Source organism: Halictus rubicundus, chromosome 3, assembly GCF_050948215.1.
Source record: "Halictus rubicundus isolate RS-2024b chromosome 3, iyHalRubi1_principal, whole genome shotgun sequence".
NCBI classification, from domain to species: Eukaryota; Metazoa; Arthropoda; class Insecta; order Hymenoptera; family Halictidae; genus Halictus; species Halictus rubicundus.
In genome coordinates this window covers 3,237,079-3,252,001 of record NC_135151.1, presented here as the reverse complement: position 1 = coordinate 3,252,001, position 14,923 = coordinate 3,237,079, and the positions used below count along the sequence as shown (strand labels likewise).

General features: G+C 32.2%; 2 protein-coding genes across 2 annotated transcripts; one reads left to right on the top strand and one right to left on the bottom strand.

Annotated features, from left to right (window-relative positions):
* Positions 1-477: 477 nt before the first annotated feature.
* Positions 478-5,091, bottom strand: Alphacop (coatomer subunit alpha). The gene is made up of 5 exons (XM_076784844.1): positions 4,951-5,091; positions 3,549-4,773; positions 2,525-3,472; positions 1,221-2,375; positions 478-1,141 (listed from the first exon to the last, which is right to left on the bottom strand). Exons 1-5 carry the CDS (start codon positions 5,028-5,030, stop codon positions 905-907), a joined length of 3,645 nt encoding a protein of 1,214 aa, XP_076640959.1. The 5' UTR covers positions 5,031-5,091; the 3' UTR covers positions 478-904.
* Positions 5,092-5,104: 13 nt separating this feature from the next.
* Creld (Cysteine rich with EGF like domains) lies at positions 5,105-7,409 on the top strand. The gene is made up of 5 exons (XM_076784846.1): positions 5,105-5,229; positions 5,820-6,014; positions 6,217-6,874; positions 6,937-7,032; positions 7,136-7,409. Exons 2-5 carry the CDS (start codon positions 5,847-5,849, stop codon positions 7,354-7,356), a joined length of 1,143 nt encoding a protein of 380 aa, XP_076640961.1. The 5' UTR covers positions 5,105-5,229; positions 5,820-5,846; the 3' UTR covers positions 7,357-7,409.
* The last annotated feature ends 7,514 nt before the right edge of the window (positions 7,410-14,923 follow it).

The window sequence follows — 14,923 nt, the reverse complement described above, 5'->3', positions numbered from 1 at the left end:
TTGCATGGCTGCGGGAACTTAGCTATAAAAGCGCTACCAATTAATACAGTATTACCAATAGAGATAGGCGGGAAATTTGAATTATAAAATGTAATACTAATCGTTAAATGATATTCAATTATATCTATATTTTAATCTGCTGGTACACTGGTGTAGTTCTCGTCACAGAACTTTGTCTCAATGTATGAAAGTAATGTTTCATGAATATAGCTTGGTCAAACTATTCAATTATCTAAATAGTACAATTATTTAAGTCCCTCAATTATCTGAGTTGTTATGATCGTAAAGTGAGAAACTACTCAGATAATTGATTTTCAACAGAATTTTCTGTGATTATATTTACAGAAATATGAATTATATGTTTAGAATGTTAAGCCTCAGAATGAGCGAAAAACAATGCACTTACGCGTTTATACACTTATGCACTTAGCGCAGAGAAATACTTATACTTCTTAAGTTTATAAAAAAACATTTCAATTAATTGCGAAGAAAACATTTATTAAATATGCACAAAATTAATTGTACAAATCCAAAATTTCTAAAATAAGCATACAAAATTGTAATCTTAATATCTACTGAAATTCTTTCATTTCTATCCTCATTTTCAAAATATACTTTGTATTGTTTTTGTATGAAGTAATAACAATATAAACATAGTAAAATGCATCACTTCTTTCCCTTGATACATGATTGAAGGAAAATTTTTTTTTAATATCTGGATTCACATGTTTATGTTTCATGATATTTACAATACTTTTTGGAATGACATAATACCTTTCACATCTAATACAGTTAACAAATAGAAAAATTGATACTATATTTATACGGCTTTTTTAATATTTATTTTTAGTTGGTAATAACATTTCGATTGCTATATTAATTAATATAAAAACATGGCGAAAAATTATCGGAATTGTACAGGACTTATCCTTAAACCAATACATTCTTTACCAATTAATGCAACGTCGCAGACTTTACATACTGTGTCTTTAAATTGTGGCAAATAACTTGCTCCACACAGTGGGCACTTAAGTTCTGGTTTTCCTTTATAGATTGGAACAAATGTACTAGCACACAGTGAAAATGGATTATGTTCATCATACGCTAATTGGTGTTCATCCACTGGGCTCTTGTCGCATGCCTATAATAAAACGAAACATTATTGAAAAAATATCCCAATATAATGTAAATTTGAATAGTACATATGAAAAAACACATACTTGTAAAAGTTTTCTAACTTGTTGTGCTAAATCTGGTTTGGGTCCTAATTCGAGCAATCTCCTGCCGAAAGACGCAGCAGTTTTGTAGTTCTTTAACTTGAAGAACATATTTACAGCTATCCGTAAAGTGAGAATCTGATGCACCGGTTGTAAACTGCAATGCGTAAAGTAAGCTGCCATTTCACAAATGCGTTTTTGTTCGGCTAGAGTGGCTTTAGGCAGATTCTTCCTTTCAGTTTCCATCTTCAGACCTAAAATGTATTCTCTACAAATCTGAATCAACTGCTGTGCTTCTGCAATGTCTTGTCTTGTGTCCACGACCAATAATGGTACACTAAGCAGTATTGCTTGGAATTTATCTATGGCTTCCCGGAATTTTCCACCAGTAGTCAAGTGATAACAAACTTGCAGTCTCTGGACTAAATCTGTAAGGTGTAATCCCACTGCGGGCAGACCGCTTTTAGGATTCGCATCTTTCCAATTTCTTTGGGGATAGGTATATAGCGAAGGTAGACTGGGTAATGTATCAAAAGCTGTTCTAGCACGTGCGAAAGTACTCATAAAAAGATTCTCGTACGGGGAAAATTCAACAACGCCGACTTGATCATTTAGTAATCTAAACGCCGATTCAAATGATCCAGCTAGTATATGGTCCACAACTAATTGGGAATTGTTCACCCAATGTTGGGTTGGTGCTACTCCTTTTGTGGGTGGTGTGTAATAACCATCTTCTGTCGCAGTGGCTGCTGCTTCAAGTTCTGGAGGTAGATCTACTTCCTCAACATCCCAACCAGCACTTTCTTCTCCTTCAGGTGGTTGTTCTGTTTCGCCACCTTCCTCATCTTCTATTCCTAGTTCCTCATCATTGCCCCAACCTTCAACAGGTACAGTACTATCGTCTTCTGGAGCTAAAGCAGCAGCTACTTGGCTCTTTCCACGTGACAACATTGCACCCTCGAAGAAACCCTTAGAAACTGTTAATAATGGCCAGTTATTTTCCGCTTGTTGAATAGGTACTGGTGGTCGGAGATACACTGCTCCTTTTTCTAGCGTGGAAAGTTCTTCACTCATGGAACTGTATTGATCATCATCTTCCACAGATGAAATACCATGAACCTTCTCTGTCACATAAGCTAAAGATGCTTGCCCGGAATTCTGAAAATGAGGAAATAAGATGAGAATTCGGTAACAATAAGAGGTATGCGGGGACTAAAAAATTTTGGGATTCCCAAGAATTATCGAGTTCTCATAGACCTCTAGTTACAATAAATTAAATCTTTATTAATAATTCTAGAAATACATACCCTTAAAATCTTTGCACGTTCGCATATGTCTCCAAGTAACAGGCTACCTTGATATTGACCAGAGACATCCTTTCTAATTTCTGCGATTTTTATCATTTTCCGTAATTTTTCCAAGTTGCCAGTAATGAGGTAAAGGAATGATAATTTTTCAAAATTCTTTGTTCTTTGGTAACACATCTCCACAACTTGATGATTACCCTGCAGCAAGGCTGCTTGAGCCAAACTTTCCCAACAGGCTTTCTGGTCGAGGGATTTTGCTGCCTCTAAAGCGACTTCGATATTTCCGCACTCGAGAGCAAGACCGAATCTAGTTTTCTCATCTTTAACAAAGTGCAAAGCAACTTCAGGATATCCTTTTTGTTGCAGGTATGCGATTATAGACTGACCAACAAGATTTGCATTTCGAACCATGTGCAGCACTTCTTCGTACTTTCTATTGATTAAAGCAAGTTTGAATTTATATTCAGTTGGATCTATTCTAAGGATTCGTGTTCTAGACTCTCTGTCCAGACAATAAACCTGATTGCCTTTGACTCTGGTGACGTATATTGGTAAATCTAATGTGCGGATGATGCCGTGATCGCCATTGTTAATTGCATATTTAATATGATTGCTAGTGGTATAAATAAATACTCCGGAGTCATCCCACGCTCCAGATTTAACTCTAGTATTTTCATGAACGGAGCATAAGGACTCTAATCGTCTGTTACATATATTAACGGTATGTTTTGCAAGTAGAGCGACGTGAGACATGTCGCTGGACCAAACAACGTATCGGCATTTAGAGATCTTCACTTCAGCTAATGTTCTCTTCTGCTGAACATCAAAGAGTGTTACTTGGTCAGCATCACGTAAAAGAAGCATTCCTGTGCCAGCATAGAATATTTCATCACAGTTCTGAATTTGCACCTTCTTTGTAAACTCATTTTTCAAATTCTTGATGATCAACTGCAACAAAATAATACATCGATTACATTTACTTGTTTTTAAGATATTGCATGTAATTAATTTTATAAATACATACCGAATAACTCCTGTCCAACACAGCAAAACGATTTCTTGCAACCCAAATAGCAGTGACACCAGAATCTCGTTTTGTGTCAGCCTCGGTCACTGAATCACCCTCACGAGGTATCATACACAAATCGTAAGTGCTATTTTCAATATTGTTGGCTGACCTTGTACAAATTAAAACAGCATTCTCAGCTTGATTATAAGACATACTGTAAGGACGAGTCTTTCCACCTCCACGAAGTTGCATAACAGAGGTATCTTTTGAAGTAGTAAAGTCCAATTTTCTGAGGAAACGTTCTTTCACATAATAAAGAACATTCCCATGTACAGCATATGCTGGACGTTCTCTCTCGAGTTTGAAAATGATCATTCCAGAGTCATGACCAGCGGCAAACAGGTTTAGTGTAGGGTGAGCAGCAAGAACCCAGAATCTATCATTTTCTCTTCTAAATGTGTGTAAACAACTACGTTTTGTCATGTCCCATACACGAATACTTTTATCCTCCGCGTTCGAAAGAATTAAGTCTTGTCTAGGATGGAACAAGATGCAAGAAACATTGTTGTAATGACCACGACACGTGTCTACTTCCCATGCTTTAGCATCATTCATTCTCCACATTTTAATTTGCCTATCGTCAGCTCCAGAGACAATCAGAGGTAATGTAGGGTGGAAAGCTGCCCAATTGACACCACGGTCGTGCCCTTCTAGGACATGCTTTACCACAGCATCAGCTTGACCAAACAAATCAGTTGCAGCAGGATTTTTTAGATGATCTTCCAAGCCTCCTGGACCAGGAGCTACGTTCTTTTTTCTTAGGCCAGAAATGTCCCATACTCTAACCGTTTGATCCAAAGATGCTGATACTATTATGTCTTCCGTAGGATGGAATTGTGCACACATTACATAGTGATTATGTCCAGTTAAGACGCAAATGCAAGTACGACTTTGCCAGTTCCAAATACGGATAGTTTGATCGTCTGATGCACTTAAAATCCATGGGTATTCTTGATGAAATACAGTTGTTCTGATATAGTCTAAATGTCCTAATAATGTAAAGATACATCTGCGTTGTTTGTAATTCCAAACTTTAATTTTGTAATCATCTCCACCAGATACGAACAGTGGTTGTTGATTGTGGAAACAGATTCCACGAACAGGTCCATCGTGTTCATCAAATTTGTCTAATAGGGTACACATACGATAGTCCCATAACTGTATAACTCCATTGTGTAAACTGTGAAAATATATTCATGCTATAGCTTAATAATATTTTTTCATTTAAATCATAACAAGGAGTTGATTGTTAGCGTTATGTTTTAATATGCATTTTGTATAATAATAAATACAATTTATGTAAGTAAGAACGAATCCGTATTAAAATAAAAATGATGAAATGAAAATTCGTGCTTACCTTACGAGAACCCAGGGACGTTTCGGATGAAAAGAAAGTCCTTTTACACGAGCAGACTTTGTTTCAAATTTCGTCAACATCTTTTATTGAACGTCAATAAAATAATTTATTTAAAATTTAAACACACATACCCTCTTCCTAACCTCTGAAAATTTGACACGACTGAAGACACGTCACTACTGCCACGAAATACACTAGCTTAGTAGATATTCACGTGCTGTTTGGAGGATATTACTGGATACTACTACCATAGAAAAATAATTTCAGATTTCACTTCGTGTAAGTAAAAGTTGCACCTAATATTTGACATACGACGTGCACTAGGAAATGAAGTCTATCATTTCGTTTCAATTTAAAATTTCTTCGTACAATGTTTATAGTGTATCTTTACTTGTAGTGTATAGTGGATTGATAAATAACAATATTATCTACAGAAAGAACGATAAAGTAATTGTTTTAATGTTATTGAATGGATAATTGTAGTCATTAAAATATTCGATAAAATATCAGATTGCAATTGCATTACTAGAAATTAGTACTTGTGCATACAGTATAAATGCATATCTCTTATAACTGGAAGAACTATGTGCCATTCTTTGATTGGTTCAAAATGTAGACATACTATTTATAACGCGCATGCTCATTTATAAAACACTGTTTTGTCGTCTGGTCTTTCACAGTGTATCTAGAAAAATCTGTGATTTGATCATTTATTTTCAAAGTATTGTCGAAATTTTCTACGAAATATGATTGTATGTAAAATATTATGAAATAAATCATTTAAAATTTCGATTTCTTTTTACTTTGAAAGAAGTGATAGTGGGTCTTTTACATATTATATTTTTACGTATGTACATGTTGACGTATAGTAGTGGCCGGCACATTCAAGTAGAATAATGCGAAAAACTATCGATGTTGTTTCCCTTCATTTGTTGAGTTTGTTTATTATATTTTATATTACTGGCCCTGTGGAGTGTAACAAAAAGCCATTAAGCGACGAACTCAAAGCGCAACAATTTCCTCCTTGTGCGGCTTGTAAGGTTTTAATAAATAGTTTTACAAAGGTGAGTTTATTATTTTTTATGTATTTTGAATGAAAAGAAAATTGTAATTGAAAATACAAATTGTTGACCATGTATTGTCAATGCTTTGTACATGACAAAGTACTTTATATAATTGTATTTTTGTTTAGTAATTCTATTGTCATTTAAACATTTCATCAGAACACTGCATTCATATTTTACCAATATAATTTTTGTTTTAAAGGGTATAGAAAGAACAAAACGTGAAAAATTTGATGGAGGTGATAGTGCATGGGAAGAAGACAAATTAGGTTCATATTCGAAAAGTGAAACCAGATTAATAGAAATACAAGAACACTTGTGTAAAGAAGTAGAACGGGGTGAGACCCAATGCCATTCTTTAGCGGAAGAATTAGAAAGCAAGATAGAAGATTGGTGGTTTAATCATCAAAACAAACATCCAGATATATTTGATTATATATGTATTCAAGAAACAGAGCGGTGTTGTCCGAAAGATCATTTTGGACCTCAATGTACACCATGTCCAGGCTTTCCAGATAAAATTTGTAATAATAATGGTAAATGTAAAGGAGCAGGCACTAGAAAAGGAAATGGTGGATGCTTCTGCGATAAAGGATATCAAGGGGACAGTTGTTCTGAATGTAGTTCTGGATTTTATCAATCTTATAAAGACGAGAACAAATTATTATGCTCTGAATGTCACGATGCCTGTGATGGTTCTTGTAAAGGAGCAGGACCAAACAACTGTGAAGAATGTGTAGAAGGATGGCAGATGATAGATGAGCAAGGATGTGTTGATATTGATGAATGTATGCACAGTGATGAATATTGTCCTGGTAATCAATTTTGTATCAATAAGGATGGAGGTTACACATGCTTAAGTAAGTTGAATAAAATTACATTTTACTGAAAAGTGACAAACTAATCTTTTTACTTAATGTAGGTTGTGACAAAGCTTGCAATGGTTGCACAGGTGATGGTCCAGATATGTGTATAAAATGTGCTGAAGAGTACCATAAGAAAGATAATTTATGTATAAGTAAGTTTAATAATAAATATACATATAATAGAAATCACTTTATACAGAAATGAAAACAATATACATGATTAAAATTATTATAATGTATATCATTTTATTATAGATTCTGATATTCTGGGTCGCAGGAAACAAGAAAATATTGCCAGATATGCTACATATTTTGGTCTTTGTGTAGCAACATGTATTATTTTCCAAAGAAACATTTATATAGCAAGTGTAATTGGATTATTAGTTGGACTCTACATATCAGTTTCGGAATACATGATAGCTAACAGTAATGTTCAAGATACTACAGCAAATTTGGATATTCTAGGTCCAGCCTAAATTTGTATGTACATGATTTATCAAATTTTTAAATATAATGGTTTGAGTGAAAAGTTTGTTCTACTTTATATCACAAAGTAATAATCCTACTTTAAACAAAATTGTAATCGATTGTAATTATATTGCTTATTTCATTGTACAAAAAATCTTAACAAATTTGCTATCTTATCTAATGTTTATCAATTTTATAGATTTTTATTTAAATGAAATGAACTTGCTACTCAACCTGATATGTAACTTAATTTAATATAAAATAAACCAATTTTTGGTATTGAAGAATTTTGTGTCAATTATTTATTAACTTGTCTTTAAATGTAACAATGAAATAATTTATGATGAATAAAAGTTCTTATTTTATCAATAGTAGCTCGTAATTGTATTATTATAAAAGTATTATTTTAATGTGGATATACATTCTATAAATTTACAAGCATTTATCAATGACACTACTAAAAATATGTTAGCAACTTATTCATGAAATTATGTTGCTATTGTATTATTTGAAATTATTACATATTTAAATTATTTCATAAAATTATTCAAAAGTATTAATTTTATATTTATTTGTGCTTTCTTTAAATGTATATACATATCCTATAGCTTCATTAAACAATAAAAAAAATTTATATAAACATGTGATCTATGTGACTATGTTTTCAAGTGATAGCAAGTATTATGTTGAGATAATTCTATTAAAAGATGAATATAGTTGAATCAATTTCAACTATTTATTTATAAACAAAACTTATTATATATAAACTTTTTTTTCGCCAGAGGGCTATGTGGTCAAGAGCTTTCTCGCTTGAAAAAATTTGTTGCTGTTCCTATATAATATCATAATTATGGTTTTGATGTCGCAATATTTAATATATCATATCCATATTTAATTCTTGAACGAAGCTTTAATAATAAGTTTAAGCTATCTTAGAAAATTGAAAGACAAATTTTGCAGAAGTATAGATTGGAATAATTTTTGTATGATTCTAAATAATTATTTGTAAAAGTATTATCTTTTTTAATGTGCAAATTTATATTCTAAATAAATAAATTTATATAAATTTGCAAGCAATTTTGTTGGCAATCGCGCACTGCTTAGTAAAAATACGTACATAGTTTATTTATGAAGTTGTGTTATTAGATTAATTACTATTTAAATTTATTATATATTTAAATTATCTCTCATAAAGTTTTAAAAAAGGTGTTCATATTATAAACGTATAAATATATAATACGTATAAAATTGTTCATATGAACGTATAATAAGAAATCGTTCATATAAATATAAATGTTCATATAATGTTTATACATAAGTGATGTTTGACTTACGTAGAACTCAATACATTTATATATGGGGTTGTAAGAGACAAAGTTGGCTGGCGACCGAATGGGGCCCAGAGTGCCCCAAACTACTCCCCACTCTTCCGCCGCGGCCCGGTCACGTGACGCGTTTCGTCTCCGGTAAATACTCCGGTACTGGCAGAGAGAGGAAGGGTAACTTTCTCCCCTCAATTCGTGCTTCCTCCCCTCATCTGACGACACTGATTGGGGTCCCCTGTTACAAGGGGTATTGATTTCGTTTCTTTCCGCTAGAGGGCTACAATAGAAAAGAGTTTTCTCGCTTGAAAAAATGTGTTGCTGTTCCTATATAATATCATAATTATGGTTTTGATGTCGCAATAATTAATATATCATATCCATATATTATTTTTGAACCGAAGCGTTTATAATAATTGCTTTTTAGGACAATTTAAAGACAAAATTTGCAGCAATGTTAGTTTCACTGAATTTTTATGCACTTTTAAATAATGCACACAACACACTAATTTCTCTTAATTTGTTTTTTTGAACCTAAAATGTTTTATTAGTTAATCCATATGTATGTAAAGACGTATGTATACTACTCGTCGCGTAGTAAATGAATCCGGATTCTGAATCTATGTAATTTTTAATACCCCGTGTGTATCTCTCTGTGTTACAGGTATACGTGTATTGTATACACGTTCAAAATCGCGATCCTCTCTAGTTTTAGTGAATGTAGTTAAGTTACATTAATATTAATTATTATTGTACATATTGCATTATTATTGTATCTTTTCTATGTATACAAATTATTATTTATATATCGATAATTAAACATATTTCTTTAATTGCATTACTTTAGTTTGGTTGAATATAAATAAGCAATCAATGACAGTTATTATGCGATGCGTATATGGATACTATACATATGTATGTACGTACATATTTGCAAATGTTGTACTGTAGGCATCTTAATTTTTGCTCATTTTGGCGTACATCGTTATCCCATCAATTCTTATAATTGGATTCCAAGAGATTTTAAGTTCAAATAAAAGACCTTTGTTTTTTGAATTCACATTTCTTAATAAAAAATGTTAATATTTTCCCTATATACGTTGTTATTACTCCGTTATATCGAATTTTAGAAACGTTTATCTGCTTGGGTAAGAATTTTGTGTATATGGTCCTGGAGCTTGAACATTTAATCAGGCGGTACTGTATGTATAGATAAAAGAGTAGCTAAAGGGTTAAAAAGTGAATGCCATAAATTTAGATGAAGTAAAGAAACAAATAGCATACAGTGTTAGTGTATATGAATTTTTCTGCTCCATATTCATTGGGATTTGGAGTAAGGATGTTTATATTCGGAAATTTTTAAGCATTTCAAGTAGTGTAGAGAGGGTGGAAAAGTAATAAAAATTCCTCGTGTTCAACGCTGGACATAGTATTCACGGTCATAATCATCGTCTTGAGTTTCATGGCAACGAAGGCAAGAGTAGGAAAAGTTTCATAGCCTCACGGGCCAAATTTGGGTAACGCTGCAGGAGATTTTCATAGTTACACTTTTCTTTAATAATAAGTGGGCTATGCAACCCTACATTTTCTCGCAGCTGAAATGATGTCTTCTGTCGTATATGTATAAAGATTATCTTTTGCTAAACATGCAATACTTATAAACCTAATATCCATATTAACAAATTTTTGTAATGTTGTTTCATACACAGACACACCCTGTGAATTATATTTATAAGAAAAGAACCCTTTCGTTAGTATAGTACTTGCGTTTTAACAATTCCACGCCAAGTAATATCGCACTCTTTTTGTATGTTACTACTGTCCCCTTATTTTTAAGGGGAATCGAGAGGGTAGATAGCCCTTTATGCCTGATAGTCTTTATTTATGAGAGAGACAGAGATTGACTTTTGAAGTTGGTGTAGTCTCTAATGGACAAATTCCAGGTGATAGCTGGCAATCCGATATTGTACAGACACCGATGATGGTGGTGGCATCCACTGACACAATGTTTACAAAGTCAAGAGCAATAAAAAATTACTTATTTAAACAATATTGAATATAAAAAATAAGTTCATGCTGTGCAAATAAAATTAACGAATACGTATGTAAAAATCAAGTCAACCAGTTGAACATTTTTTAAGTTAAATTGCACAGCGATTTGCAAATCGTGTTTTTCAGGAAATGTGTTCCAAATTTTTAGTACAGTTAAATAACAATTTCTAGAATCTTTGTAATCTTGTAATAATCTGTGCTATACTGGCCCGTACATCAAACATCAAACCTTTCTTTCCCACACACTGCACCGGTAGGTTGCATCTTACTTGTTTCCAGCAGTTCATACCTTTTTTGCACTATTGAGACTGCGGCGGTTTCGCTTTTTTGGCCACTGTGCGTCGTATACGTTTGCAAAAATTTTACATTGCTGGATGATGACAAAGTCTATCGATCGGAGTGTGGGAGTTGGCACATACGCGGTACAAAAAGGCATTTATTCGCTGTCGTTCTCACTCGGTGGTCAATACGTGTGACCATTTGACCAATAAGGGAAATGCGGATGGCTTCTTTGTATGTGTTTGTGCACGAAGCTGTTCTTAATATTTAGGACTAATCACAGATTATGCCAACTTCTAGCGATACTGTGCAAGACTGCAAGCTTCCAACGATAGTTTGACCACCAAGAATAATATAAGATCTTCAGTAATCCATACTCATACCTAAAAGCATTTGTGATCATTTTTGGGGCGCAATTTAATTGGCAATCTTTACCTTCGAGTTTGGAAAATTTAATTATATTTCGCAAACGACTTTCCATTCTTTTCCTTACATAATGGACACATTCACTGTTTATTATTTGAAAATCTTATTCCATAACCGTACGGGAATAATGTTCTTAGCCTATCAGTGTACCCCACCAAAGATTATCACGATACTGAGTAGGTCTGTAAAGCTTGATGCCACAATTAAAAAACAATTTGTAATTCCTCGATATCGTTTAAACTTTTTAAGTTCTGAGGACTGAAAGTTCAGAGCAAATCTCTTTTTAAAAAATTGTAACGTGATCAATATTACAGATACAACGCGCATCGAAAAGCATCATATGAAATTGCCTTATGAAATCTTATTGTAATTGTCAAAGATATAAATTTTTATTGCTGGGAATATGTTCACGGAACGTTATGTCGTTGCAACATACGGGCCTTTGCTCTTTGATTTCTCCATTTCATAAATCAATGTGAATTAACAATTGTTTTGAACAAATACATTTTAAATTAAAAACTACAAAATAGTAAAAATCATTTCAATACTAGTATTGCTTAAGCGCAAAAGCTCGCTTTTCATAATGTTGCTGTACGTACTTCTATGCATTGTTCTAGTGCTAGCAGAGATCTTACAACTATTATGTATCGATGAAAACCAAAAATACTATGAAAATATTGTTGCATTGAATTTAGTTTGTTTCAGTATTCTTTCTTGTATAAAAACATTCGTTCCTTTCCAAACACGTTTTGTAAAAATACTGTTTAAATATAACATTAGATGAAGTTGTGTGTTGTATGTGAAATGCGTATAATTCGAACGGTGAAATTAAATCTCCCACATCCTTCAGTTGATTTCATAACTAATGAACCGAATTTTGGTACAGTAATATGATCACGACAACTTTTGAATAACTCAAATGAACAGAATTAAAATTTCTTAACATCAATTTTTATATTCTTCTAATGTTAATTACTTGAGTAAGTTCTTTTCTAGTGATTCGAATTAGCCAAAGTGATCTCTTTGGTGCACTAAAATTTTCTCTCGCTTATACAGGTTCATTAAAATAACTATGCGTTAAACAATACTCGGTAGAAGTTGATAAGCATGTATCTGCAATAGGTACAATTTGAAAAAAAAATAATGTAAGTTAATTGTAGTGTTGTTAGTATTCGATTTTATATAAAGCAATAAGACGAAGTCTTTAATTTGAATATTTAGATATTTGAAAAATATTCGAGCATTAGTACATCGAGTGACACACAGAGGGCGAGTAAGATTAAGTAATTTCTCGAAAGAAAAACTGGGCGCTCAACGTATTATATAGAATCGAAGTAAAATAAATAATGCAATACTTGATATAATATATCCATATTTACATTTTTTGAAGACAGGATTTACATCCATACACTAAGTGAAATATGAAACAAAATGTTTTATTATACAATATTTTAGATCATCGTTTGTTATAGATAGTTTGTTATAGATAAAATTCAAGTCTATTATTAAATAATGGAATAATGTTTATTACATACTATATACATATATAACATAGCGTTACCTTTTCTTTAACATCAATTTTTATATTCTTCTAATGTTAATTACATGAGTAAGTTCTTTTTTAGTGATTCGAATTAGTCAAAATGATCTCTTTGGTGCACTAAAATTTTCACTCGCTTATTATACAAGTTCATTAAAACAACTATGCGTTAAACAATACTCGGTAGAAGTTGATAAGCATATGTACATATCTGCAATAGGTACAATTCGAAAAAAAATGTAAGTTACTTGTATTGTGGTTATTATTCGATTTTATATAAAGCAATAAGACGAAGTATAGCGGGTCTCTACTTTGAATATTTAGATATTTGAAAAATATTCAAGCATTAAGTACATCGAATGACACACAGAGGGCAAGTAAGATTAAGTCATTTCTCGAAAGAAAAACTGTGCGTTCAACGTATCATATAGAATCGAAGTAATATACATAATGCAATACTTGATATAATATATCCATATTTACATTTTTTGAAGTCAGGATTAATACCAAATCCAAACACTCTAAGTGAAATAATAAAACAAAATGTTTAATTGCACAATATTTTAATTCTTCGTTTGTTATAAATAAAATTCAAGTCGATTTTAAGTAATGAAATAATGCTTATTACATATTATGTAACATTACAGTTCAGCTAAAATTCGTACCATTTTTGCATCTCACCAAAAAAGTGCATAACATCCACAATTCCATTGGTTTTACGATAAATGACACATAATGAAAGAAATTTTCATGTACATAAAATTTGTTATGATTCTTTAATGCAATAACAAAATTTAACAGTAATTTTCACTATTATAAACATTATTATAAATGATTTTGCAATCAGTTTTTATTACAAACGTCCAACGATCCGAGGTTGCAAATTCCCCCCGTGAATAATTTTACTCTTTGGCACTTGTTTTTAAGTAACACATTTTCGGTGCTTTCTAAAGTTAATAATTTTTTCCGTCTTTGCAGTTGCTGTAATCATTAAAGTTAGTAATCTGATTTCTTTTTTAACTTTCCCAAAAACTGAGGATGACAAAGGAAAGACGACTTTTTCAGATTCGTCTTTAGTGTATCGTAATGTGTGGAAGAGTCGCCAATTGGTTATCGAAACGCAAAAAAATTACAATTTGGATAGTGTAATTAACAAAATGATTTTCAAAATGTAGTTGAATGTTGAATGTATCACAACATCTTTTTATTCGAGAATTTGGAAAGTATCAATAAATTTTTCTTTTATTCTTATACTATATTTTTTAGACTACTAGAAAGAAGGCAGTCAGAACGTCAGAAGAGAGTGTTCGTTTCCGTGTACCTACCCCTACTCTCCACTACTAGAGATTGCTAGCACCTGGACCAAAAACTGTTCACCCTTCCAACTTTTTTAGTTCCCCCTTTCCTCTGTTCAAAGGCTCTATCCCGTAACTTTACCCTCCGCGTCGCTCGAAGGGTTGTTTTAAATAATAATAACACAACCCCCATCAGGAGAAGGAATGCTATATGTGTCAGAGTTCAGTACGTTACTGGTATAAGAACTGTGAAGTTGTCTAAAACATCGACGCTGTGATATTTTCGGAGCATTGTTACAATTATATTTTTAAATAAATAGTGAATTTGTAATAATATTTGTAATAGTTTTTTTTTCTTCTTCAAATGTGCGGTTTAACGAAGTGTTAAGTAATAATAATGACGAAGTCGCAGTGAAATATTGAAAACTATATATATGAAATTTTAAGTAATGTATGTATATTTATGAATTGTTCAGTTGGTGATTTGTGAATAAGTAAATCTTTTTATAATCTCCAGAATTGGAATTAAGTGTAATCGAGTTTATGTTATGTTTTTTGTATTGTACGAGGCAGTATGGTAAATTGATAATTGTTAATCCTTGTATCCTGTTTACGTAAGTAATGTCAATTAATTTTTACATTATTGTTATTGGCATCATTA